Genomic DNA, 27,904 nt, shown 5'->3' on the forward strand with positions numbered 1-27,904 from the left:
ATCACAGGTTTTTCTACCCTTGCTGTCTCAGACAAGTTTCTTCCCAGTTTCAGGTTCTCCATAAAGGTGAAATTCATGCATTTTCCAGGAACTTGTTGCAGACAGCTGTAGTTCAAAATAGGCAGAAGGCATTGTTCTCCTTTCTTCTTAAACTGCTTGTTACCCCTGAGCAAGTGGTCCTGCTTTTTATTTCCCAAACAAGATCCAGGAAAACCGATTTCCTTCCCTTCCTCCCTCCCTCCCTCCCCCCTGTTGGTCCAAAAAAATAGCAAAAGGAGGTACCTACGGGATTCAGGAGAATGGTGAGGAACAGTTCACCTCCTCGGATACTTTTGTCCAGCTCCTGAGGACCCCCAGGATATTCCTTGTAAAAAATGGTGTGAGTGAAAAGGCCACAGGTCTGTCGAGGGAGCACCTGAGAACAAAAGAACAGCGCCTTACAGGGATTGCCTAATCCATGCAGAGACGTAACTGACCTGGGGAAGGACTTTTGTCTCCCTTAATTCAATATTTTGATGTTTTTACTCGGTGAAAACAACAAACTAAACCCACATTCAGCAGAGCGTTTGGATATATGTGTAAACACACAGCTGATTTTGAGTCTGTTCCAGTAGGAATTGGACTCTGTGCAGGAACTTGGGGTTAGGACATTCCTTCTGCCTTGTTTAGGGGATCACAATTTTGGCTTGATGTGCACAGGGAATATTCAGATCAACTGGGACTTGAAACCATCCTGGGACCTGCCCTTGGAATATGGGACAGGCCAAATCATTTTATACACTTTTCTGCCCTCTGTGCACTTTGAAGTGTGTGTGAGGAGCCTTCTGTCTCCTCACACACATGCAGGGTCTGGAGCAGTCAGGCAGGTATCCCAATCCCTGGCTCTGGGAATTTCTGAGGCAAAGCTGACACTGGGACCTTGGAGAAGTGTCATCCTTGCAGGAGGAGATTACTTACACCTGCCCACCTTCCCAGGTGATGGATTTCTAATCCTTTCATGCATAAAGATGAAGCAGAGCTGGAAGCACAGGTCTTAGGCAGTTTAATGACTTTCCCAGAGTTGATAGTTGATGGCACCACAAGCACATTTGCAGTTGCCTGAGTTTGTATGACTGTTTTTTTTCCCCTCTGCTAAACTGGCTGTGTAACAAACACACCGTTTTGGCGTCCTTACAAATCCTGGATCACGGGGAATTTTAATGGTTGCTGGGAAAGCTGAAGCCCAGCCCGGTTGGGAGGCCCTGCAGTACAAGTGTCTGAACATGGAAATGCAGTGTACCATGATGCCATTGTGGATGAAGCCCCGTCTGTACCGTGCAGGCTTCAGGTGTGGATACTCTTCCGTGCTGGTCACTCGGATGTGCCAGACCTTCTTCCAGGCCTCATAGAGCTGGAGGTGCACGGGATAGACCCCGGAGTGGTGCGGAGCCACCGCGTAGCCCATGCCGGTCGGGATGCCGTGCTCCTGCGAAGGCAGCACAGGAGGAATGTGTTTTAGGGACGAAAAAAACCCCCAGGGAATTATTCATAGCTTGTTTTTCCTGCCCACAGTGCCATTGGAGTGTCCTTAGACTGACTTGTGCCTGTTGTACGTAACACAAACTCACAATGGAGGGAACTGGAACTCCAGAGGAATAAATCATCCTCCTGGATTATGTTACATCACTGTTGCACAGAATAGATTTGCCATCCATTTGAATACCCATCCTGCCTGTTTGGCCCTGTTTAAAGGTAATCCAGTAAACCAATGCTAAGCCATCAAACAGCATTAGAGCAGTAAACAGATGGGAAAAAAAATTGTTGCAGTGACATTTTGTTTCCTGTTTCTGGAATAAGAGCAAGATTCTTTCCCTGTTTAATAAGTAAGTAAATATTTCTCATACCTTCTGAACTGCTTATTTTTTAACATGATATTAAGGTAGAAGCAAAAAAAAAAAGAAAGCCGGACTCCTTTTTCATTTCATAAATATTTATATTTGGCTCAATTTCTATGTGGAAATATGTGCACTTTCATGAATATAATCTATAGGTTATCTTAGAAATATCTTCTGAAGGCACAAATTCATTTTACTCCCAGTACTGCAGGATACATCAACTCTTTTCCATTCCTATAAAATTGATGTGCAGAGGGAAATGGCCAAAATATGAGAAGATTATATGGGGTTTTGTGTCCTTCCTCTTGCCCACATTATCCATTGATTACTTTAATTCCAGGAACAGCAGGTTCTGCTGGGCATCTTCAAGTATTTAACAAAGAAAGGGGTTTGAGTCATTGACAAAAATTAAGTTAAATCTGTAGGGAACACTTGTTCCTACATCACATAATGCAACCACTTAAAATTATCCATTCCTTACTAGAAAAGATCTTGAGTTACTGGCTGCTCTCGTAAAAGAGAAACCCAAACTCTCCTTGTCATAATTTGCTGAGAACAAAATGTAATTTCAGCCTTTTAATGCTGTTACCTACTCGAGAGGCATGAGTCAGTTTAGGGGGGAAATGAGGGATAGCTCTACAATGAGAAATGTTAAATCACCCTGTTCCCTATTTTTTTGGGCCACAAACGTGTATAAAGGAAAAAAATCTGTACGTAAAGGTTTCTTAAAATCTGGCCATTTATTACCCTGCCCAAGTGGTCTGTGATGCTCACTCTGTTAAACTGATAACTTAAATATCTTGGGTTAACTTGAATCTACAAACCTGTGCTGGGGAGTGCACAGATACATAAATGGGAGGCAAATGTGTCCCGAGGCAGATAATGAACACGCTGCCCTGAATGGCAGATCCAAAGGGAGGGATCTGGCTGGATACGCGTAAGATCTTGTTTATCTGCTTACTACTTGATGCTGGTGTTGCCATGGCAACGGGCCGGTGACATGGTAATCTGCCATTCACAAATAAAATAAGGCAGCTTTTCAGGAGTTCTTGACATGAAAAGGAAATGAGCCTCCGAATACAAACCTGCTCGCTCCAGAGCTCATCACACAAATACATGGCAGGCACTCAGATACCCAACATGGCTTTAAGGAGAAACAACTAACAGATAATCACATTTCCTTTGGGCAGTTCTATTTTCAGTTTGCTTGGGGAAATTAAATGTTGTGTGTCCTGACTGCCCAGGATGGTGTTATCCTATATATGCAGACCATTTACAGGCCATTTTTAGAGGCAATCTCTTGTGGGCATCTCTCCTTCCCAACACTGAGTACAGATATTAATAATGAGACAAATTAGACACTTTTCATCACATGTAGATACTTTGTCTTTGATATGTGGTCACTGGGCTTCACATTCTTGGTATTTAATTGGTGTATTAAAAGCCCATGGTTTCCTTGTGGTTTGAGCAGCTCAGAAGTTTCGGGCAGAGAAAGTGCTAATGTGCATCTGTAGTTGGTTTACAAGAGGAGATTGAAGCCAAGGAGTGTTTCTGTAAAGGTTCTGAATTGATTTGTTTTGTATCTGTTTCTTTCTCCATATCAGATCACGGCTCCCTTGACAGTCAGTGAGAGTTTTTTTGCCCGGTCTCTCCTGTGCTTTGGGCACGTGCACTCACTAATGTGCCCAGAAGATAATCACTGAGCAAACAAATCAAGGGATGAAATTAAGAGCTACAGGCTTTGGATTAAATATATTCTACTTTTTGTCAGATAAGGATGTATGAAAAGGAGGAGGAAGAATATCTTGTTATTGATGGCCGTGCAAACTTGGTTTGGTTTATTTTTGGAATATGTGCTATCAGAGACTCCTGCTTGAGGAATTTGTTTACCTATTTGTGTATCCATTGCACTGCCTACAAACAAAGACAATAATACTTGAGGTATTATCAGTTTGCACAATTTAATCCAAGGCTTAGTGTCTTTAAAGGGTTTTGGGATTCTCCAAAACAAGTGCGTGTGGAAGGGAGTCCTTGGAAGGCTGTTGATTTTACTAAGCCCCAGATACACAGAGGTGTCCATATCTGCACTGGAATCAAGGCAATTAGTTACCTAATTAGCAATTAGTTCTGTGTGTACAAAACTGTTTAGGTGTCCAATTCCTACATGTGTTCTACATGTGCTTTGTCAGTCCCAAGCCTGATGTTCTCTCCCAGGTAGAAATGGCTGTGATGGGATTTGGGTGCAGGTTTCCTGACAGCGTGATCTGGTTTAGTTTTCTTCTAAAAAGGTAAAGTCAGGAGGAGCCAACAGGTCTTAACAAACAGAATTTTTGTGTCTTATTTGGGATCTTAAGCAACCCTGACTGTTGCTCTTGGATGTAACGATGTGCTCTCCCTTCCTGAAGACCTGTTACCTTCTTAGTCATGTTTGAAACAAAATGAGCAGAGAAATACCACACGAGGAGAGGAATTAATGTGATCACACTTCCACAGAATTGCTGCAGCTTTCCTTGCAGAAACTCACACAAAGTGTCATCTCTACCTGCAGCTAAAACAGGAGGTGGGGAAATATGGTCGATAAATGAGAAATGCAAGAGGAAATGGCATCAGCATCAAGCTGTGTCCCCCTGACTGTAATACTAAATGAAGATCTTAGACAACAAACAAAACATGTGTAACATCAAGCAGATTTTATAAGTATTGATCCAGATCTCTAATTTAAATTTGGATCCACGTTGTGAAGTCAAAGAATAATGAGAAGAGGTTTGCTTTAACTTGGAGGACTTGGAAAAGTGCAGCTGTGGAACAGGGAGTTTCTTTCCCAAGTAATACATGATGCTGAGGATGTGAAATCCAGGGAGGAATCAAACCCACTCCAAAGTCGTGGCTGGGACCTCTCTGATAGCCATCAGGAAGGCTGTCATAGCGGGAAGATGAATTTCTCCCACAAGAGAGACTTTCACAGGAAGCCTTTTGAAAAGAAATGTTCTCGTAAGTAAATTGTGCAGCTCATATAGATTCAAGGTCAAGGGGTTGGTACAACCCCTGTCCAAATGTTAGCAGGAAATAAAAGTGTAATAACAGCAGCCTTTCACTCACATCAGCTCCTTATTTATAGGCACCCTAAGGAGTCCCTACCCTTCAGGAGACGGGCTTTATCTTTCTGGAGTTGAAGTTAAAAACAGACTCTATTACCAGCTCTGTTTTCAGGCTATGCTATAGATTTTACTCCTGAAGGTGGTTTGACCTAGAGGACTTCGTGTTTCCTGAAAGCATGAGGAAAATTTCCCCATAGGTTTAAAGACAAAGGGGCTGTGTATTTTTGAGATATGGATTATTTAAAAAATGACTCCTGCATTTAAGTTCTCAACTCTCTTTGAGTCTATGGGCCAGGCTACACAAAAGGCCATGGCAGGAATGAGGCTGACAGCAATTGTAGGAAGGAAGAGAAGTCATCCAAAATGCCTCTATACTAACAGGAGATGGGAAAGGGGGAAGTCTGGCAAGAAGACTAAACAGTTAAGCCACTTTTAATTAATTTTCTTTAAAGGTTGTTAGGAAAACATTTTCATAAACAAGGCAATAAATTGCTTCCAACTGCTTGTTCAGGCATCTGCCTCTGCCTTTTTCCCCGATGTGCCTTGGCTCATGTGAGGGGTGGGAGGAGGGGGCCTGGCCTCTGGGAGATGGGAAGGGCTGAGATTTCTGTTTCCGAAGCATCTGGGAAAGCCCCACTGTATCACTCTGCTCCTCTGAGTGGCTCTGGCTGCTTGGCATTCCTTGGCCTCCTCACAGACCACACAGTGTCTTTACCAAAGCCAGCATTTGTAGATTCCAGGTTTTCTTTGCCCTGCTCAATAAGCCACCAGAATTACCCTGAAAGGGCTGTAAATAGTACGAGTGCTCTGAGCTCTGGGCAATGTGGGGAGGATGGAACAGCAGCACAAATGAGGAAAAGGGAAAGGAACAGCATTATCTGTCATGATTAGCAACAGGTTAGCTATGTAAAAAGTATATTTCCAAGCAGCTCATTTTAAAAATCCAGCAGCTTCCCTTATTTGCTTTGTCAAGGTTTCTCCCAAACCATACACGTGTAGGGTTCACTGCAGCTTTCTCCCTCCCCTGGTGAGGATATTTGTGCCAGACTTCAGGGAACTGATAACCTGTGTACAAACCCCTTCCTAAAGGTTAAAGATCAGCTGTACCTGCTGAGTTCCCACTGATTGTGTTCCCTGTGATCTCACAAGGATGCTTGGATGAGGGGTTGCTCCCTCCCCAGAAAACCTGTGTCAGTGGAAAAGGCCGAGACAAAATTCAGCCCAAGTTTGAGTTGCAGAAAGGCTCTTTTTGGGCTCAGTTTCTAACCTTTCTGCCTTTGCTTCTCTATGTAAATGCACAGCTGTCATATAGACAGAGGTATCCTAGTGAATCTTTCGGGAACTTCTACTCACTATTGCAAATTCTTTGTTGAGGATCATCTGCTCCACCAGCGAGGACTCGTTGTGGAAGAGGTGGGGCTGCATGTGACTCCACATGTGGGGGAACCACCAGAACTCATCCACTGATCTCAACAGCAGGTCATCACCTTCATCCTCCTCCTCAGTCCCTGCAAGAGAAAGAAAGGGAGGGAAAAAAAGATAATAGAAAAGCAACAGCAAAAAAAGGCCCATCATTGGTTTTTAAACACAGAAGAGGCTGCCATAAAACCTGGTGTCCTTGACCTGAGTGTCTCACTGTGCTGGGGGTATATCACACAAGGCTAAAATGTTAGCAGCTATTGTTATACTTATAAACAACACCAATATTAAATAAAAACAGTAGGATTTTCTTTCTTTTTTTTTTTTTAGTGTATGTGATCTTAAAAGCCCCCCCCCCCATTTTCTCTATTGGCCTAATTTTAATGCCACACTATCTTTACATCACCATAACCTGATGACTTGGATTTAATGGGACAAAACAGTGTCAGGAGTATTAATGCTGGTTGCCAGGTCTTTTGAAAGCTGGACAAAGGATGACATTGGATCAGTATTAAAGCAGGAAAGGTTCAGCATGTGTCTGTTATTTTCCATTTTGTCCTGATAATAATGTCACTGTTAAGTAGAAAATACTCTTAATAAAGACAACACATGGGTGATAATGAAGTCTGATCAATGCCACCCCTCCATCCCCCTTGTAACTGCCTCTTTATTAGCCTTGGTTAATTGAAATCTGATAATTTTTGGTGGAGTGTGAAACAAATTTGCAGTAGTTTCAAAATATAATTAGGTGGAAAGCATGCAGCAGCAATGGCAAAGGGCTTCCAAATGTTTACTAGGGGTCAGTATTCAGTTTTTTGCCAGATTTAATCTTGAAGTCAAACCAATCAAACCTCCTGTGCTAGTGAGGAGGATCTGCTTCAGGCAGAAGAGAGGATGTGTGGTTATATCCCAGAAAACCTTCCATCTGGGGAAGGGTACAACGCTGCTCCCACCCTCTGCAGGTGTGTGTGCCGTGCTTTTTAAACTGGAAAGGCACAGTGACATTCCAGTAACTTCACCCTCAGATAACTCCATGATGTTTGGTTTATTAGCAGCTTTCCTCTGCGTTCCTTTACCATTTAAAAGCTTTCATTTTGCTCCAGTGGAAGGAATAATTGCCAAAATCAGGGTAGTGAGGCAAACACAGGGATCTTGTCTTCTTACAAGGCTTTTTAATGTGTTGCAAAAATCATTGGGAGAAAAGGCTGCGTGGATGTCAGTGTTTAGTTGGCAGGAACATGCAGAGATGCCTGTTCAGTGCATGCACTTCAGCTCTTCACTTTTATTATTCCCTTCTGCAGTGGTTTTTGAAGAATGCCACTACACAAGGAGAACATTCCTTTGAAACTTTCTCCTGGAGCCCCCGAATCCCTTTGCTCCCCTCACTCTGCCAGTTCTAAGGAAGTTGCTCCCACTGATGGAAGTGTTGCTGGAGAAAGAAAACAACCTTGTTTACCAGGTAATTCCTTACTGGAAAGAAGGGAGGGATGGCTGCTCCCTCTGTATCCTGCATTTGTTGAGTGACTGCTGGCTTGTTTTCTGGGATGTGTGGTTCACCTGCAGTCACTCAGCCATGTGCAAGGGAAGAAACTTAACACAGGCTTTCAAAATAGGACAGAGGAGAGAGAAAATGGGGCTTGTGAAGCAAGTGAAGATATCGTTGATAAGCCAAAGGCAGGGCTGAAGAGGAAAAAAAAGTGGATATTTGAAATATATAAAGAACTACAATCATCTCACAGAAGATTTAGGTCAGAGTATAATTTAGTGCCTTATTAAGTTTTGAAGTAGAGTGTGGTTCTTGAAGTAATGTCACTATTAAAACCTATGCTTTAAAATCCTATTTTTTCCTACTCATTACTTTGTAAATTTAGATATGCAACTAATCAAACTTTGCACCTTTTTACTGTAACAAAAATCAAACAAGATGAAGCACAACACTTTCCAGTGTGAAGAGAAACAGCCCCATCCTGTAATGGCAGAGCTGAAGCAGAGATGTTGGAAGTTTAACAGTTGTTGGTGGTGTTCCTTTTGAGGACAATTTTCTTTGCAAACCTTGGGAAAGAGGATTGTTCGAGTTTATGAATTCTTAAGTCGTGGTATTTCAAAAATAATCTCATGTAAAGTTTTAGTGGAGCATTTGGTGGGTGCTTATATTGTTTAAATATTGCTGCCCAACCCTTTACTCAGAGTACTGGAGGCAAAACATGGGATTTTGAGGTTTAATTTCTTGTACAATCAACACTGTCTAAGTAACTTTCTTCATTTTAACCTGCAATCATACACCTGCTTTGGGATGTGGAGCGCTCTTTACACAGGTCATATGTCCAAGTTCGTTTGTGCATCATATGAAATCCTAATATTTTAAAACTTTTTTGTTAGTGGTGTTAAATCTGCAGCGTGGAGTTTTTCAGTGCCACGGAGGGGATGGTGGTGGTGAGATGAGCAGCGTTGCTGATGTGTCAGCTATTGTGGTACAGATGTCAGCAATGTCTTTGGATGGAAATGTATAACTGTTAAATCTGCCAACACATCCCCACACTCATCTCCCTCCTGCAGTTTTAAAATGATCCAAGTCTTGGAAAGGAGAACAAACTCACACATTAAGGAAGTCAATAAGGCACAGCAGTTGCAGCCTGCTAATAAAACACGTTGAATATCTGATACTAAAAGCCTCTCTGGGTAAACAAGCCACATTTCCAGTAATTAAAGAACACCTTTCCATGCTTTATTTATAATGAGTCAATAAAGTGTATATTGCATGGAGAATACTTTGAAACCTTTCCACTCAGCTGTTATGACAAAACACCGTCTCAACCTGTAAATGAAGTGCTCAGTTAAAAACCCAGCTGCACCACTGAGTCCAGGTCCCTTCGTGGAGGCCACGACATCCTTCAACTTGGAAGTGCTTCTGTGCTATTCCTGGGAGCCTGGAGGGCCTTAGGGGGATGGCACACATGCATATTCTTCTATTTTCTCTGTTATATTTCAGCATTGTATCAGCTGATGGCAGCGTGGAGGGTGTTGGGATGAAGGAAGGAAAAATACATTGGCAAGTCAGGGGGGTGACTTGCAGACAGGCTGCATGTTTTCTGCCAGCCACTGTCCAGTATGTCATAATATTCATTAAAAAAATCATCCCTTTCTCCATCTCCTCCCTTCCTTGGACCACTTTTCTCCACAGTGGACACTGATGGCCACAGCCAAGCAGCTCCTGCTTTAGAGCAGCTCAGCACCTCAGGCTATTTTTGTTTGGTTTCTTGTATGAAGTGTGTGCCCAATTAATCTCCAGAAGGAGTAACTACACAGGCAGGTCAAGATGAAGCAAGGAGAACACTGTAGTTCTGTCTCCAAAGTTGCTCTCTGATCACAGGTCTGCCACTGCCTTGTTATATGACTCCAGGCAAGTAATTCCATCTCTCTCTCCCTCTCATTTTTCTCAGGCTCTCCCCCCTGTATCCTCAGTCTGTCGGGTTTCCTGGGCAGCAGTTGCTCAGCATTATGTGCTTGCACAAGGGGAAAACAGCCTGGACTTAGGGACAGGGGGACAAATACATCATTTTGGTTGCCTTCTCTCTGCTCAGCCCTCAAAGGCTTCCTCATCTCCCTTCTCCTGGGGTGACCTGCCCTTCCTCCACAGCTGCCTCATGGTCCATGGAAACAGGGACTGCATCATTCCCAGCTTTTAAACTCACCCTCCCATCCTCCTGCTGCCTCCTCTGCTCCAGATGAGCATCCCAGCTTCCCTGAATGTGCTGAATGTCACCAAATGTGCTGACACCTGAGGATTTTGGAGCTGATCCTCAAAGGTGGGAAGGGTATGGGGTTAGGAAAGGAGAAGGACAGGAGGTTCTCCCTTGCAGTGAGTCTCTTTTGGCAAAAGATCCACCAGGGATCCTCATGGCTCAGTGGCAGCGGAGGGAAGCCTGAGTGGAGATGCAGCAAAGTGTTAAGGAGAAGGCAAAGGAGGAGGAAAAGAAATAAAATTTTTAAAAAGGGGTATTGTGCTGGGGAGAAATGGAGCAAAAATGAGAAAGGGGTCGTGAGGAGGAGGAGAAGAAGCAGTAAAAGTGCCTAATGTTCCACAGGAACAGTGCAAGTGTGCAGCCTGTTAGTGCCCTTGGTGTGGAGAGAGCAGGGTTTCAGGACAAATTCCTTTTCATGTTGTTTTGCTTTTATCATCCCTCCTGATTTGCAGATCCCTGAGACAGATCACCTTCCCAGGCACGACAAAATCTTGTGCATCCATTCAAACGCTTCTGCCTCTTCAGAGGTTATGAAACAGGATTTTTCCAATCTTTTATGTTTCATCTTGCCAGGAAAAACCCTTAGCACGTCTTCTGTGCTGCCCTGTGGAATCAAAGATATCTCAGCAGCTACTGTGCCTGAGATTTACTACCACACATCTTTCAGGAAAATACCAAGGGCATCCTCATGTGCCTGAGCAGCTCATCCACAGTGCAACTTTACCCCTTTGGACACTGGCTGCTAAACTGGGGGAACATGTATTTCCCACTGCTCCACTGGCTCACTGTATGATTTAAAAAGGGCGTGTTTAAAGCTAGGTTTGAAATTCTGTCCCCTATTTAACTGCAGCTACCTGAGAGCATGAAGTTCCTTCTTACCTGTGTGGTAAAATTTTCCTGAAAATCCAAGGTTGAAGGTAAAATTTGCAACCTGAGTGCGCAGTAAATTTTGGGTCTCTAGTAAAGCCTGAAATAAATAAGAAATTAAGATGCATTTAGAAAAGTTGGTATTGATTTTTGGAACGCCTCATTTTAAAAGTTGTGTCCAGCTGAGGAGATACAAAAAAAAAAGAAGATACTGTTAAAATGCTTCACATTTTCTTTTGGGCTCATTCTTTTTTATGAGACTGTTACATCAGGGTCTGATGGTCTAGAAATGCTGGTGATAGTACCTAAGTACCCAAGGAGGGGACGGTTCTGTGGCTTGGACCAAGATATTATCCCCTGTGGCAGTGATCTATGGCAGGACTTGGATCCAGCCATTCAGAGACAGCAATATACTGGCTCATCAAGTCCCCCATGCTCTGGGTTACTGCTGAAGCTTGATAAAATGTGCTTAAAACCCGCAGTAAAATTAGGAATACTACTTGCCATCCAGACAGGGAGGCACTGGGATTGACTTACCTGCAGAAACATTATGGATTGTGTCTGAATAGCAAACTGAGGCCTAAGTGTGAAGGAGCAAAATTCTAGTTTTGATCTATGGTACAAGAGATGTCCAGGTCAGGTAATAAATCCCTGTCTATTATTAGTCTCTCCTTCAGGTAAAAGATTGGCCCACTCTAAATGAAATGGGGGGAAAGGGTGCTGCTTATAGAAGAAATAGGTGTAGTCTTGCTCACCTATCCATTTTTTCCTTGGACATATTTCCAGTTAGTGGAGAAGGAGAAAGGATGGTTCAGTCTGTGTGAGCTATTTACATTTACTATTAGTTGTCAACCTGGCACTGCTTCTAAAGCTGCTCCTTGTGCACTTCCAATCACCAGCCCACAGAATGTGAGCGAGCTACATGTGAGATGGGCAGTGCATTTATCTCCCTATTGGTCTTGCCAATGCTGAATGGGTTATAAACTCTTATTTTCATCAATTTTTGGCGTCTCCATTATGTGGCTCTCGAGAACTTCTCCTATTATCTATTAATAACATTTCTATCGATCACCTTCTTGCAGAGTTCAGCGATAAAATGATTGCGGTGCTTTACACGCGCTCCCAGCCCAGCTGATGTTGTCCCTCATTTGAAAAAATCACATTTTGTGTGGTCATTGCTAATTTCACTTAACATCACAGGAAAATAGGTTTTTTGCCTTTTTGCTGAGCCCACTGCTCTAATTTAAACTGCAACAACCACCACCTCCACCTGGGACAGTAAACCAAAGGTATCTCCGGTCCGGTGTAAATGATGACACCAGGTTTAAGCAGCTGAGGTGTGTGAGTGTGACACAAAAGGTTGGCAGGCATTGTGCCTCTGCCTTCATTTTTTAAATAGAACCATTTATTAGGTGGCAAAGGAAGGTGTAAAGCAAAGAGGGTGTTTACCAGCTACAGCAGTCACCAAGCAAATTCTTCTCCTTGCTAAAGGAAATGAAGTAAAGCAAGGACAGTAAATCTCGTGCTTTAGCATTAAATATTAAGGTAGCAGTATGGTTTGCAGCCTGTCTTGCCAGACATTTAGTAAGTTGATTATTTCAGCCCTGTGACAATTTCACATGTGGGACTATATTTACATAATATATAACAACTAAACGCTCACTAAAATGTAAAACCTCGGAGATCAACACCACTGTTAGCTGAGACATTGAGGAGAACCCCCAGCTGGCAAAACCTGGCACCAAATTGACACCATTAAAGTCAGAAGCACGGAATCTGAGTCATTACATTTTAGAACATCATTTTCCGGGCTATGTACGGCATTTTAGAGACGTTGAGAAAGACTGATGGGCTGAGCAAAATCAATTTAATTTCCCTTTGAGGAAAGAACATCTCGAGAAATTATCGTCACTTAACATATAGTGCAAGGAGGTGCACGAAACGATCATCATTAGATCAGCCTGGCTTTTCCCTCTCCTTTTCCCTCACATCTCCATAAGATGACAGAACTGTGGGATGGGCAGGAGCCTTCCAGCCTGGTGAGGTCTCACTGCAAACACAGAGCAAGGATTAAGATGTAAATCCTATAACCTGCAGCGTGTCAAGCGTTTTTCTCTGTCTAAAGGGCAAATCTGTCACTCAAACTGGATTTGGCTTGATCCTAAAGGCTTTTTTATTTCATTGGCATTTCCATATATGCATATTAATTTATATAATGTGCAGCCAAATTTCAGTTTTATGACCTCACCTCTTTTCAGTACTAAGAAGATCTTGTCAGTTAAACCAGTCCAAACTTATTTTGTCACTACTTGACTGTTTGGGGGAAGGGGAGTAATGTCTCCTACATCCTTAATATGAAAAAACAGTTAAATAGATCATACTTAATCATTCTCCAAGGAAAGAACCATGGAACTCACCTGCACATGGAACATGTTTCCATGCCAGGCTAAGCAAAAAGAGGGTGTTTTTTAAGGTAATCTAAGCTGTTCTTTCAAACACAAACCCTTAATTGCCTGGAATCTCTCAAAAACTCACGGTTTTCCTTCTGTTAATTGATTCTTTGCTTTGTCAATGAAGCCTCTCTCTGACACCCACAAGATATAGTTTCTTCTTTATGTTGCATTTACATTCAGCAGCCTTTTACATTAATCCATATAATTACCTTTTGTGGATTTGAAGTTGCCATGTCTTTATTCTTCATAATTGGTGCATCTATTAGGAAGAAGTGATATTTTCCTGCTCTGTCCTTTTTAATTATAACTCTGTCCTTCATTTACATAATAAACTTTTTGGGGCGATTTCTGCAGGAACATTTCATGCCTAATAGGAAGCAATTTGCTTTCCTTCATTAAGTACATTAAAACTTCATGCCCCAGACATCATTGACTGTAAACATTTGATTCTGCTCGAATTTAATGCACCAAGGCATTTTGCTCTGCCATATTAGGTTTATTTATGTGCTGTGCTCTGGATTGTTAGCTGCTAATGAGACTTGGGCTCTTATTGCTCTAAGGCCTGAGCACTAACCTCATTTTAATGAGTTCATTATTTGCTGCCTCCTGAATGGAAGACAACAAATTTTCCTTTTAATTAAAGGTCAAAACACCTCTGGCTAAGGAAAGTGTAGGGGTTATCAAATCCTTAGAGAAGGGAGAAGAATGGCCATTTCTGATTTTGGGCAGGCCAGGCTGAGGTAGGAAGTGTTTCTCTGGGGAGCAAAACTCCGAATCTAGGCTAAGTGATAACAACACTAAAATGTGGTACTAGTTAAAAAAAAACAAACAACACCAAACCTGAAAGTCAGCCAAAGTAATTAAAGAGGCTTTACTCCTCACCCAAAGGTCTGGGTGGATCAATAGTGCTGCTAAAGCGTGAGCCCTTCTTTGCATGTGCAATGATTTCTAGGGTGAAGAGGACAGAGCCAGATTAATTGAGCCAACAAAATGTGAGCTCATGTTTCTTATGGGGGAAAGTGAGGCAAAAGTGGTCAATGCTGGGGCTGTTTGTAGTGAGACAAGGTGGGAAATGCAGCCCTGGGTTTGGGTGTGTGCAAGTGCTCCAACAGGGGGTCGGATACACAAATGGAAACTTTAGTTAAACCAAAAAAAGGTTAGTGGTGGGAAATACTACACAGATCCTTGTCCTTTGTCTAGCATTCCATACCTGGTCACATTTTAAGGGCAGGCTGGCCAATGTTGGTTCATGGGCAGGGAAAGTGTTGGAGACAGGAAGGGCAGAAAGCCCAAGATGTCATTAGAGCTCCTGGTCAAACACGTGCCCTTCCAGAGGCAACATTGGCAATGGGAATTTTGGGAAGCAACAAAACCTCAAGGTCCTGGAGGTTCCTGTCCTTGTGGTCGTGGTGCCCAGAGTGCCCAGCCTATGGGGCATTCCAGGCATTTCATTCCATGCCCAAGGAATCATGATTCTAAATCACTATAGAGCCTGTTCCTGAGGGCTGCACAGTGTGGAGGGCAGATGAGAAAGGATGTAGCTCTTCACTCCCTTTGGAAGGAGATCAAGGGAAGGAGGGGAAGTCAGATATTCCTGTTTTCCATTGTATCTGTAATTTGCTGTCATCTTGAATTATTTTGCTTGCACAAACTCGTTCTAGGAAGTGCTTCTGGCGTGGGAGGATGTGCCAGTGTCTGGCATCCCAGGGGTACTTGGCCAAGGTTACATTGTCCCATCACCTGCTGAGGGATATGACTGAGAATCTTGTCAAAAATGGGCTCACTTGCCATTACTCAAAGTCATTATTCATTTGGGAGCAGATCCTAGTGCTGGAAAGTGATTCCACTGCTGCAGGTTTTTTCTGTCTCGTGTGTGTGTATATAATATCTATATATATGCTCACTAGATACACTTTTCTATTTCTTTATATGTGCTGGAGATAGAAAATATGTGCAAATATTTGCACATATCTAACTTCGACATTACCTCTGCTTTGAGCAGGGGCTTAGATTAGATCACCTCCAGAAATCCCTCCCAACCAAAATTGGTTTTCACTTCAAGACAGTTTTCTCAGGCTTCTCTGGCACATAGCTGTTATTAATGCCAAGAAGTCTTTTAATGCATTTATTCATTTTTGTCCCTAACATCTGTCCTTAGGTGCTTTTGCAGTTATAGAGCCCTGAGGTTCATTCCCAAGCTGTTCCTTGCAGCGATTTGCTGGTGGTCTGTGGAAAGTTGGAGGACTACAAAGTAGTAGTTTGGCTCTTGATTTCCAACTGAAAATTTGTAGGGAAGGAAAAAAAGCAGAGAATGTTTTCAGTGATGTTTCTCTGCACTGCAAGCAGCTGCTGTCAGGATGTGATTTTTTTTTTGATTGCCTCTTCCTGCTCTTGCTCATTCCCTGAAAATCTATGCTAGGAAAAAAAAAAATCTGACTATGCCTGATGTGGTCTTGGCAATTTTCAAAGCCAGTGGAACTGGAATTGATAGGAATACCACAAAATAATTATAATCATAGTAAAGATTGGAAGGAAGGTGTACAATCACAACTAGCCAGTTTTTTTTTATTATTCTGATAGGGAAACTGAATTTGAAAAGAAAAAAAGTGCTGACATCACTGATGGGGTCACTGCAAGACCAGGATTCCGGGTTCCTTATTTTCAGCTTTCAGTTTGGAGCCCAAATTTCTGTCCTGAGAGGAACAATCAGCTCAGCTGTGTCTGCACTTGCTAAAACACAGCTTGGGGAGGAATCACAAAGCCCGTGAAGCCAAGGGGATGATTTCTTGTGTGGGGAGGATTTCAACCACTTCACGTGCTCGTAACAGATAATACCACAGAGCAGGAATTGTGAGGAATTCACATTATTGACCTACTGGCTGGAGTTTGAAAGGAGTTTAGAGGTTGAAGTTAGTCCAGTCTTTAATGGGATTTTGCAATCCCTTACACTGTGTGCCTGTGCCAAGCCTGGCTGGAATAGCTGGGAAGCAGAGCCTGGCTCAGAGGGTGGCTGCCAACCCTCACGGATTTGTGTTCCCTCTGGAGACACTTTTCACCCAGTGCTTTACACACATGGTGTCATTCCCAGTGCTGGCTGCCAGAGCACTCAGCACACCAGGATTTGGCCCTTGTCCTGCCTTCCTGAGAGGTAGGATTGCACTTGTTGTGTATTTATTTCTGTGAAGTGCTATGCTAATCTATAGTGCCATATAAATAATTAATAGGCAGCTTTGGGATGGGGCTGAGCACAGCCAGCTCTATCTGCAGATCTATTTTTTATTATAGAGCTATTACTTCAGTCTGTTCAGCATTTCCCCCGAGCTGGCTGCCTTTGTGTGAGGTCTGAGAGGATGTGTGGGTTTATTTGAAGCAAGAAGAAAGTGATGATTTGCACTCGTGTGTAATATGTTTATTGCAAACAGAGAAATTTATTTTTCCTTTATGAGTGGAATACCCAATTTATCAGATCTACTTCTGCTGCTGTTTTGTAACTCTGTCCTAAAGTCAGGAAACTGTCAGGAGTCTACTTGCCTTTAATTCAGCACAGAGGAATGCATCTGTCCCAGCAAAGGTTCAGCTTGTTTCAGCTGAATGGGATGAATGAGGTGATATTGCATCAAATTTACTACCTACTCATGACTGACTAGTTAATAACATCCCTGAGAACTCAGAGGGTGCTTTTTGGTGAGGTATTAGATGAGAGATGATGCTGGGACTGTGACACAGATACCCCAGCAGGTGAGAGCACCTTGACCAACCGCTCACGTGTGGGGGCACAGATATATAAAAATATCCATGGAAATTGTTCAGTCCCTCATCTTGGAAAAAGGAATTCATGGCCTTGTTAGAACACCTAGCAGCAAAAAGCTCAAATGAAGAGCAAGGGGACAGGCTAACAGGGCAAAAGGTATAAATTAAAAGTAAAGAGCATGAATAAAAAGCAGGGTTTGTTTTAACTGGGGCCACACAGGTGAGTTAATGCAAGTGCTTCCCATTTTCCAGCCGTGTCTGGCTGGGGAAGATCAAAGGCATTGGCAGGGCTGGGAGCATGCACAGGACCTGCTGCTGGTCCCCCAGGAGCAGGGAATGGCTGCAGCAGTTCCCTGCCAGCAGTGATTGCTGTCCTGTGTCGGTGTTGCCCGCTGAAAAGATTTACAGCCTCTTTGGGAAATCACTGAGGGACTCCAATATCAATCACTGCTGATTCTGAAGGATTTTTTAGGAATACTAAGCAAGTCTGCTGACAAATCCTGGAAGGGGAAAACCAGCAGGTGCCCAGGCTGAGAATGGGAGGTGATTCCCCGTGGCTGTGGGGACCCTGCTGGCTCAAGCCCCAGGGCTGGACAGGATCCTTCCCCTCAGGTTCCTGCAGCAGGGATAGGAGCTGGGGGCACTTCCAGCAGAGCAGTGAAGGGCTTTAGAGCTTATTTCTTATCAGTTCCAATTTCTCAAAAGCTGGAGCATTTTCAGTGAAAGAAATCTGTTGCAGAAAGGCCCTTCAGGCTGGGGAAGCAGGAGGAGGCAGGTGGGGTTCGTCTGTCTCCGGTTCCATTGCAGAGCTGGCAAGGAAGAGGCCCGAAAGGCAGAGGCAGAGCCATGGTCTCAGCTCTGATCAATCACCAAAATAACCCCTAAAATAAGTATTGAACGAGAAAACCGTCTCGAGGCTTTAAAGGGACCAACCACATCAAGGTTTAAAATAGTATGTTAATAAAAAATTCAGGTTCAGTGGTCATGATCCCGTTGAAACAAAGTTTAGTGTGTCAGCCACTGTGCTGCTTGTCACCAACAGGAAAACCCAGGGTACGTTACTCGAGGAATGTTTAAGCCATGCCAAAGAAAGATCAAAGTCTCCCCTTCTCTGGCACAACACAAATACAGAATAAAAGACAATTAGCATCAACAACTGCAGTTTGGTTTAGTTGTGTGTGCTTGCTTTCTCTTGTTTCTTGGTGGTTCAGAATTGCTTCCCTAAGCAAAAAAAAACCCAACAACAAAAAACCCCAACTTGTTATTAGGTGGGCACTCAGTTGCTGTAAATTATTTAAGGACTGGACTAATGGAGACAACCTTATTTATCTTCTTTCATTTGTGGATTTGGATCTACTAAGCTTTAATCAGAGTAGTTTTCTGTTCCTTTACTGCCCTTGGAAATAATTTACTTGGAAAATTTGTCATAAAAATAAAACTTCCTTAAAGTTCTCAGCACGGACATTTATCTCAAAATTCTGAACTCCTACCAGCAATCTCAAATTTCTGCTTTAATTTACTGCTTTACAAACTAACTGATGTATATGCTTTGTGCTGGGGAATTAAGCTTGTTTTTTTTTTTTTCAGCACAGTTTCAATCATAAGGAGAGATTGGAAGAGGTGATATATTGAAAATTCAGGTCTGTCCTTCAGCTTTTGGAATGGGCGTGTTGGCACGATGATGGATAGATCCAGTGGCTCCAAGAGAGTACCTCCATATGTTTGAATAAGAGCTTCTAAAGCTTTTAAATGGGGAGGGGGGGAAATGAACTCACAGCAGGTACTAATTTCTCTTTTCCTGCTGTCAGTGGTAAAAAACAGGAATGTCCAAAATATCCAATGCAAGAGCAGAAACAGGCCTTTCCTTGGCAATTTTTTTCATCTGTGAACGGATATTTTTAAACTCACATGCTCAATATTTCCAATTTTGTTGCCCTTCCTATCATTAATTGCTATTTTTCCTTATAACCCCTTCTAAAGTACGTAATGGGAATATCAGATCATTCACTCCAATAATTTTTATACACCTGCAGCCTGTGTGCTTTGTTAATTTTTTTCCCCTATGCAAGTGTGTGCATTGCCCACCCTCTCCATGAAAATCAGAAAGCAGGGTAGTCCAGAGAACTGAAAACTGGAGTTTGCAAAATCCATCCCAGAAAACCCTCCTGCTTTATTATCCTTCCCAGCTCGAAGCCAGCGCAGTGAGTTGTCCAGTGAGAAGGAAGCTGGAAGATCCAAAGCAATGTTAAGTTTCTACTCAATTCTCTTGAATGGAAACATCAAAGGCCAGCATGTTCTCCAATAAAATCAATCCAGATCACCAGCTGGGGCTGATACATTTGAAATCCAGCACCTCAGAAATTCCAGTGGGTTACTTTTCATAAAACTGAGGAGTTATAGAAAAAAGTGACGATGGATCTCTCTAACAGTCAAAGGAAATGGTTCAGGTTAAAAAGTATCATCACACCTCTCTGAAAGCTCCCTGAGCAGAGAAGAGGATCACCTGGATCTCCAGGCTCTGGAATAGACTCTGAGCAAGGACAATACCCACTCCTGCCCCAGCAGTGGGAGGTCCCCAGGGAATTTTGGCCACCAGAGAGAAATAGGGGTTTGGGTTAAATTTCCCTTTCTAGATGCTGCTAAATCATTCCTGACAGGGATGACTTTATCCCCAGGGCTCCCAAAACTGCTTCTGACAAACAACCTTGTTTGGTGTTGTAATGTATTGGATTTCCTGGAGCACTGTGGGTCCATCCACGATACTTCCTGTTAGGAAGGTGGGCCTGTGTTCTCCTCGAGCTCCTCATCCCTGATTTCCTAAGTGACACAGGACCAATGCTGTGCTGTGCCTGAGAACACCAGGTGAATTATTTGGCAGGGAAAGAGAACATTTCCAGTGAGCATTTTTTACAGAGTGGTTACTGATGTCTTTTATGACGTGTTTTCTCGGCTGCTTGGAAGAGAATGGGAGCATAATTCTGAAATCTCTCATCCCTTTGCCCAACTTATCATTTGTATGAGAACACATTCCCATGGTGGATAGAGCCTTCCACAAGGAATAGTTCTTCAGCCCAGATCCTAGAAGAAGGGTATGTCTTCCGAAGGTATTAATGTCTGATGACAACAGTAATACAGAGAAAAATCAGTGTTTCTGATGTTTGTGGGCCTTTCATAAGTCTCAAAACAGCTGAAATTTTGGGGTTTTCTCTGTTCTCACGTATATGAGAATACTGGTTGTCAAACTTTATGGTGAATAGATCTCTAGGACTTAGGAAGAGGGAAGAGAACTGGGCTCACCAGCACATTAAATACTTGCATAGCATTGTCTCAGAAAACAAAAGAAGCACAGAAAGGTTGTTTGAAAAAGATCCCTATTTCAAACCATTCCCATGCATTTCAGTGGCAAGGTATTACTGAGGCAGTTCCCTTTTGCATCTAATTGCTTTTGATCTTAATCAGTAAAGGCAGAACTTTTTTTCTCTAAATATTCCCATTGAAAACTGTAGAAAAGGATGAATCCATGTAAAGCATGAATCCATGTAACACAGGATCATTAAACAGAGAAAAATACGTTCAGCCAGCTATCCACCTTTTAATTTTAGTTGTTACACTAAATTTCCACTCATTTCTGAAGTGAAAGATTCTATTACTCTCCTAGCTGAAGGGTAATGCCATAATTTTATTTTATACGGGAGTCGCTGTTTAAAAATCATAAATCCTGACTTGCTGGGATAGGTTTCACTTGGCTCATGCTCTGCTAGACAAACAGGATGGTTGAGCAAGGTGTACATCCAAAGCCTGAAAATAATCTGCAACGAGACATAGGTGGTATTTTTCCATTTTGGAAAATATTCCTTGTTCCTCAAGCTCTTCCACGGGCTCTGCATTCCCTCTTCTTTGCCCCCTGCTGGGGTTTAGCACCCCCCAAAGGTTACAGAACCAGGAACCAGCCCCTGAAATGACTAAAAGGAGAATATTGTTGCTGGGCTTTGAAATGCATCTGCTACCTGAAATTCCCTCTGGTCTTTAAACTTGGGGCTCCTCTGCAACACCCACCTTGGAATATTTACAGCAGGGATGGGTAGCTTTTATTTCCTGATAATGTACTGGCAGCATGTTCCCAGTTACAGGAGAAATAATAGTGAGAGCATATGGGGAAACTGTATTCCCTTTCCTAATAACAAATACAGTGGAATCACACTTTATAATACCACAGACATATTTGTTTATGATGCACATAAATCTCGGGATATGTTACCAGGAAGACACATGCAGAGCTTTTTTTTATTAAAGCATTCGCATTCTGCAGATGAACCTATTTTTTTTTTTGATGTAATGCATTATTATAATTATTATTATTTTGTTATTATTATTAACCATGCAGAGGGTATCCTCAGCAGTTCACACTTGAGCCTGGAACTCCATCAAAGATTTCCTACATTAATATGGTTATGGAGTATTTAGCCTCTATTAATTATAGATTCATATAGATTAATGCTTATTTATCCGTGTATATTCAATTAATTCCCAAACATTTGTGCTAATTTGTTTAAAAACTTACAGTAAATGTTATTACAAAGGAGGTTTTCAGTCTTTGCAGCCCCTGGGGATTAAATGTTACTGGAAAACGGAGAGAGCATGGCCCTGATCCAGCTTTGATCCTCATCCCTTGTGCCTCTCTCCCATGTCCTGCTTTTCCCCAGGCACAACCTGCTGCCCGTGTGTTAAAACAATTGGAACTCCACCAAAAAAGCACTTGTGCTCTGCAGAATCACTGACAGCTTTAAGAGCCAATATTTCATGAGGTTTGGGGAAGGCAAGCAAATCCAGTCTGCTGTCAAAAATGTGAATTCCAACATCCTTTATCCTGCCTTTACTCGAAGGGCTGATGTTTTGGGGTGAAAAACATACAGGTGCTTGAAGCCCATGGCTTTAATTCAATCTGAATTTAGTTCAAATATAACATCAAGACAATTTTTAGAAATTGCCTCAGTGTTGGTATTTGGGATTTAATATGTAATGTAAAAGCTACGTTAATAATTCTGGCTTTTACATGAAATGAAGAGGCAGTATAAACCTGAAATATCCATTGCCTGGGATATTCTCATATTAAAGAAGTCTCTCAGCAGAGTGTGAATTATTTTCATTTTTTAATTTCTGGAAGATCAGCAATTCCAAAGCTCCATTTAATTATGATCTTTGGAATACTTTTTTTTTTTAATATTCTACAAACTGCCCACTTTTGCTTTAGTCTGCCAGAGCAGATGAGCTGGCAGAACATAATTTTGTTTGAGTCATATTCTGGTGAAACATTCTGCATTTAATAAATCAACATTTTGCCACGAGAAGCTGTTTCACTGGAGCAGTCCAAGTTGATGGAGTAGCAAGAATATAAACTTCATTTTCCTCTGCATTGCCACTTTGCCATTACGGAAGGATTTTTCACCCTATTTAGTCCAAGGATAAATGGCTACACAAGTGGGAAGGAAGGAAAACTAAAATCCTAATCTCAAATCCTTTAAATTCTTCCATGCCTTGGTCAGAGAGTATTGGGAAGGCGATATTAGTGGGAATTAAAAGAAAGAACAAAAACACAGAGAAGAGTAAGGTTTAGAGATATTTAGAGGAATTATCTTGGCTTGGTAAATGATGTTTATGATTTAAAAAATTAATAATCCGTGGTTTTATTCCCTAAACAAGACAAACTCCGGGCTCTAAGCAGGGAAAGCTGCTCATGGAGAAGCCCTCAGTGGAAGGACACCACGCTGCCCTGGTGGTCCTTCTGTGCCAGCCTTAACTGGAAATACAGGAGCTTTTTGTCATCTGCTCCACTCATCACTGATAAATGCTGGAGTTCTACACCAGGACACTCCAATGCATCCAGTGTGGTGCAGTAAATCAAACCCTAACCAACAAAAACGCTGCCCAGAAAGCTCCAGAGTGCTTTGACTAATGCACTGGTTTGCAGGAAATTGGGAATAGCTTATACTTTGATTTTCTTGTAAATTTTGGAAATTAAATTCTAATTGGAACTGAATAAAAAAGGTTTTGTTTTCTTCCTGAAATTTCTGGAGAGAAATTCCTGACCATTATGAAATATTATCTATAAAATAGTGTGACTGTTGAAATGATAAATTACAGTATTTAGTATTTCCATTGCAAATTTAGAAGTTTTGTCAACCTATTTAAATTAATAAGTAGTCTTATATCAGAATATTATAAATGCCTAAGAGACCAAAAATATTCTTTTGTACTCTTTTTTTTGAGAAACTAATTAATAGCAATCAAAAATCATTTTTGTGTAAGTAGTGTAGGACGGGCGAGTGTTTTTTACAATGTGCTATTCAACAGTAAAGACAAGAATGAGAAAAATATACCATTTTAATAAAGAAAAAGACACTCAAACTGTAAGGTCCTGTACAGGTGAATCTCTTAAACAGTGCCTTTGGTGCTCCTGGCTCTCACCCCACCAGGAGGAGGCTGGGGATGCACAAGCTGCAATTTGGTAACTTTTCCCTAAAAACCCTTTTGTTATTCTGCCTGTGTGGAAAAGAGACAAAGTGGAGATGTAAAACATCATAAGTAAAAGCAGTAATTGGAGGGGTCTTTGGCCATAGTCATAGAAAAGATAAAGATCACAGGATTTGAGTTGTGGGAGTATATATGTGTATAGGTATAAGGATGGATGGATATGTCTAAGGATTTGAAGCCAGACACAGTCAAATATTTGTTTTCATACTACCTTATGATACAGAGATGGACAGAAAATGCCCAGTTAATTATTTAATTTAAACAACTGAAGTTTCAGATTTCTCCTTTTCTCTCAGAGATTTTTCTCCATTACTCATCTGTTTGTCCACCCTTCTGTCTCTTCACCCTTTTCCCACTTTCCCATCATTTGAATAATGCCAACTGGTGCCAAGCTGAGCTTCTGCTCTAAGTGTTCCTTCTGCTCACATTTGGATGACAAAGGCATATTTAAAGTCACTTAAGTAACACAGCTCCTGAAGGCACTGCATTATACATGGCATTCAGGGTAATGTGTTATTGCTGCATCAAGCGCTTTTAAGGCAGTAATTACTACTGCTCTTGCAGCCTGCACTGCCTGGCCTTTCTACAAGGCTATTTCATCATTCCACAGTGGTATTTTGTTGTGCAGGAAGCAATTGTTATTGCTCTTTTTTAACTAATATGCCTTGTTTTAAAGCTCAGGTTAATGCAGGTCTCTCAAGGGGCTGCTATAAAGCAGCCATGGTTTTTGGCTCCTGTGGATTCCCTAAATGAAACTAAATTAAGTGGAGTACCACGTGTGTCCTGGAAATATACTCCAGTATGACACAACCTATGACTTCAGAATTATTTTGGAGAAGAGATTCAAGAAATCAGTACAAATCCAGGAAATCGGTGGGAGTGTAGCCAAAGGAGTGTGTCACCAGGCAGTGGTGCTGAGTCAGGCTGTGAGCACTAGAAATCTCTGAATGAGAGCAATAACTGAAAAAACTGCCCATTCCATATTTTAAAATGCATTGTGCTGCTTTTTTAACATTTCAAAACAGTTAATCTTTTTAAAAATTGTCTTCTTGGTAAATAGCGGGAAGGATGATTTTTCTCCAATTTTTTTTTTTTTTTAAATTCAGTTTCTTGCTTCATGGAAGATTCAACTTTTTTCCCAACCCTTCCAGATTTGAGATGCTTGTACAAACACTATCAAATTAGACTGCTTGGAATCATGTAACCCTGCAGACCAAAAACCAGTGTGTCCTCTGGGACAGGAGAACACCGAGTGAGTTCTCAGATGTTTGGGAAAATCTTGCTCAGACCATGTGACAATGTGAGGCACATGGAAGGAATGTAATTGTTTAATAAATGAGCTAGAAAATTAGAGCCACCAGAATTTGTTTTCTGTCAAGACCTACCAAATCTTCAGTGGGAACCTGGCAGAGGAGAGAACCCCAAATCCATTATCATTCGGGGAGGGTACTTGGATACACAGTCAATCCATCAGGCTGCCAAGGAGGAAAATAAATGTTTTGCTGGTGGCAAAGGAATTGTGTTTTTTAACTACAGTGGTACTGAAATTCTGAATGAGAGAACAGTCTATTGAAGCAAAAGAAGTATGGAACATTTGGTGTGATGTATCTTGACAAGGCACTTGAGCAGTATTCAACACTCAAATTATTACAGAAAGAATTGGGTGATTCAGGAGACCCAGACAAGGAAAATATTGAATGAACTGTCATCTCTGATGAAGCAGAATGGAGCAGACACTCCCATTTTTAAAAAGATTGTCTGATTATTAAGGTTTTCTTATAATGCCTCTCAGCTACTGTTTAAATTCATTTTAAATGCTTTAGGACCATCCAAAAGTGGGAACTCCAGAATTTCACTTCGTTGTGCTCTTCACTGCTGCTCTCAAGTGCTTTAAAAGGTGACATTAGTGCCACACAGCCTGTAATGACTAATGCTTGGCTGTCTCCTCTGGCCTCCTGTGGTCATTCATCTCCTGCTTTGGGTTTCTCCCTGAACTGCCCATTGGTCTGGGGCTTATTAAAAGGGTAGAGGGATGATTATTTTATCTCACATCATCAGCAGGAAAGCGACTGCTCTTTGCAGCTTCTGCTGAAGGAAAAAGCCCCAGATGAATGAACAATAAAAAGGGCTTTGTTTCCTGTGTCTCTTTATAGCACAGGGAGTTTTGAGTGTTGCCCAAGCACTGGGGATTTAGGGGATTATAGTGAGGACATTTGGAAGCACCTGGATGCAGATTGAGCTGTTGGGCTGCTGTAGCTTCACCATAACCTTCCCTACAGTTCAGTTTGAGTGTAGGATGGGTGCAAGGGCATCCAGAGGAACACCTCAGAAACCTGAGTTAGAAATCCAAGTATCCATTGTCATCTGCCCTGCCTCTCTGCACCCAGCAGCACAGAGAGCTTTGCTCACCCTGTGCCCACCTACAGCTGTGTAGTGACTGATCACTCTGATGTGGCCCAGACATGTCCAGTTATTCCACCTGAAAGCAGTTGATCTTGCTCAAAGATCAGGAAAAGCATGTGCTGGAGAGATTCAGTTGTTGAGCTCAGCCTCCTGCTGAGCCAGTACTCTTTAATTTGGAATTACCACAAAAGATGCAACTCCGACATGAATTCTTGCCTTTAAAATACTGAAGTGAGCCAAAAATCACAGCCTTTAAGTGTTCCAGGCATTTTAATGATGGTGAAGGTCAAAGACAAAGTGCAGACTGTGGCAGTGAGGAGGTGTCAGAGACTAATGCAATTCTTATTTCCACCGAGGTAAGTGGAGCTCAGAGTGGAAGAAGGGGGGAGAACACAAGATGGGCTACAAGGAGAAGGAAGGACTGCAGTCAGCAGTAACACAAATAACATCCCAAAGCTCCATCATTTTGTAGTGTCCCAGAAAGCCCAAGGATGCTCTTGCCCTTGTGGCAGCAATTAGAGGACTACAGAAAAGGGAAGCATGGCCTTTAGAGAAGGGGCTGTGTGATATGGTGGTGCTGGGATGACCAATTCCTCTTTGATTATCTACCAGCTCCACCTGGGAGAGGCAGGGAAGAGAGGGAAGCAGGTGATTCCTGATAGAGTCCACCTGGAAGAAGGCTATAAAAGGGGAGTTGTGGCGCAGTGTAAATTCTTGAGCTAAGAGGAGGGTAGAAAGTGAGAGGCTAATGCTTTTTAGTCTGTTTGGATTTTTTTTTTCTAAAAAAACTTTATTTGTTTTATTTATTAAAGAATAAATTCCCTAGCTTGCAATGTGCTCCTGCAGGGTTTTTGAGTTAACATTAGAAAGCCTATTTGAGAAAGGTGCTGAAAAATCCCTGGTCACTGCATTGAGCTCTTCCTGGGTGAGTAAATATTGTTCTATCTCATACTACAGCAACAAAAAATAGAAAGGCTTGAGCAAGTTCTTACTCCCTGTTTGGGTAGTGCAGCTTTGCTTGTGCCCGGTTAAAAAGAAACTTTAAAGGTGAAAGTTTTGTATTTTTTCTGTGTGGCACTTCCAGGTACAGCATAACCAAAGGTTTCTAAGAGTTTTTTGCTAAATCATTGATGCCAGTGGACTTTTGTGTGGTTGGGAACCGACACCATTTGCAAGTACACAAATTCAGTAATTCTGCAGATTAGCTGATGACTTCTTTTTCCTGCTAAAATCAAGCACTGAGATAATATATTGGCAGGCAGGAAAGGGAGACATTCATTTGCAGAGGCTTGCTAGGCTCAAGATAGATCTCTGCAAAGCTTGGGAAAACAGCTTTCTGTGGCTCTGCTGAGTTCCTGTTTAATTACTGAGCCAGACATGACCTTGCACAACTTGTACAACACAAGGGACTAGGAGATCTTCTGTGGTAAACACAGCCCATAAGAACTCTGTTCTTTAATCTCTGTTTCTCTGGCTGATGCCACCCTTTATAAAACTCCATATTATCCCTGAAGCGCCTAATTGAGGAAAGGCTTTGCGAGGGAATAAAAACATTGGAGTTACAGGAAGTAATTACAGGGGAACAGGTTGGCTTGTATTATTATGGTTACATACTAATATTGTTATCAGAAGACTCATTTCTTGTTGTGCCCTCTGGGTTGGCAGTTATGTTTGGTCCCTGAAGAGGTTGAACAGGGTGATGTTATTTAGTGGTATTTTTCACCCAGGTTAGGAGGTGTAGGGCTGTTTACTTGGGTTTTTTGCAT

The 27,904-nt window shown here is 42.1% G+C and overlaps 1 protein-coding gene across 2 annotated transcripts in view; it reads right to left on the reverse strand.

The window, feature by feature from the left end:
- The window catches only part of LOC113970685 (bifunctional heparan sulfate N-deacetylase/N-sulfotransferase 4), a 104,758-nt gene that overhangs the window by 18,505 nt on the left and 58,349 nt on the right, over nucleotides 1-27,904 (reverse strand). For both annotated transcript variants that reach the window (XM_027689832.1, XM_027689831.1), the window contains 4 exons: nucleotides 11,014-11,101; nucleotides 6,326-6,480; nucleotides 1,280-1,465; nucleotides 287-415 (listed from right to left, as the gene is read on the reverse strand). In XM_027689832.1, coding sequence (XP_027545633.1) covers nucleotides 287-415; nucleotides 1,280-1,465; nucleotides 6,326-6,480; nucleotides 11,014-11,101 — 558 coding nt within the window. The remainder of the gene's footprint in view (nucleotides 1-286; nucleotides 416-1,279; nucleotides 1,466-6,325; nucleotides 6,481-11,013; nucleotides 11,102-27,904) is intronic.

This window comes from Neopelma chrysocephalum, unplaced genomic scaffold (assembly GCF_003984885.1).
Source record: "Neopelma chrysocephalum unplaced genomic scaffold, ASM398488v2 Primary Assembly neopelma1_78, whole genome shotgun sequence".
Taxonomy (NCBI): Eukaryota; Metazoa; Chordata; class Aves; order Passeriformes; family Pipridae; genus Neopelma; species Neopelma chrysocephalum.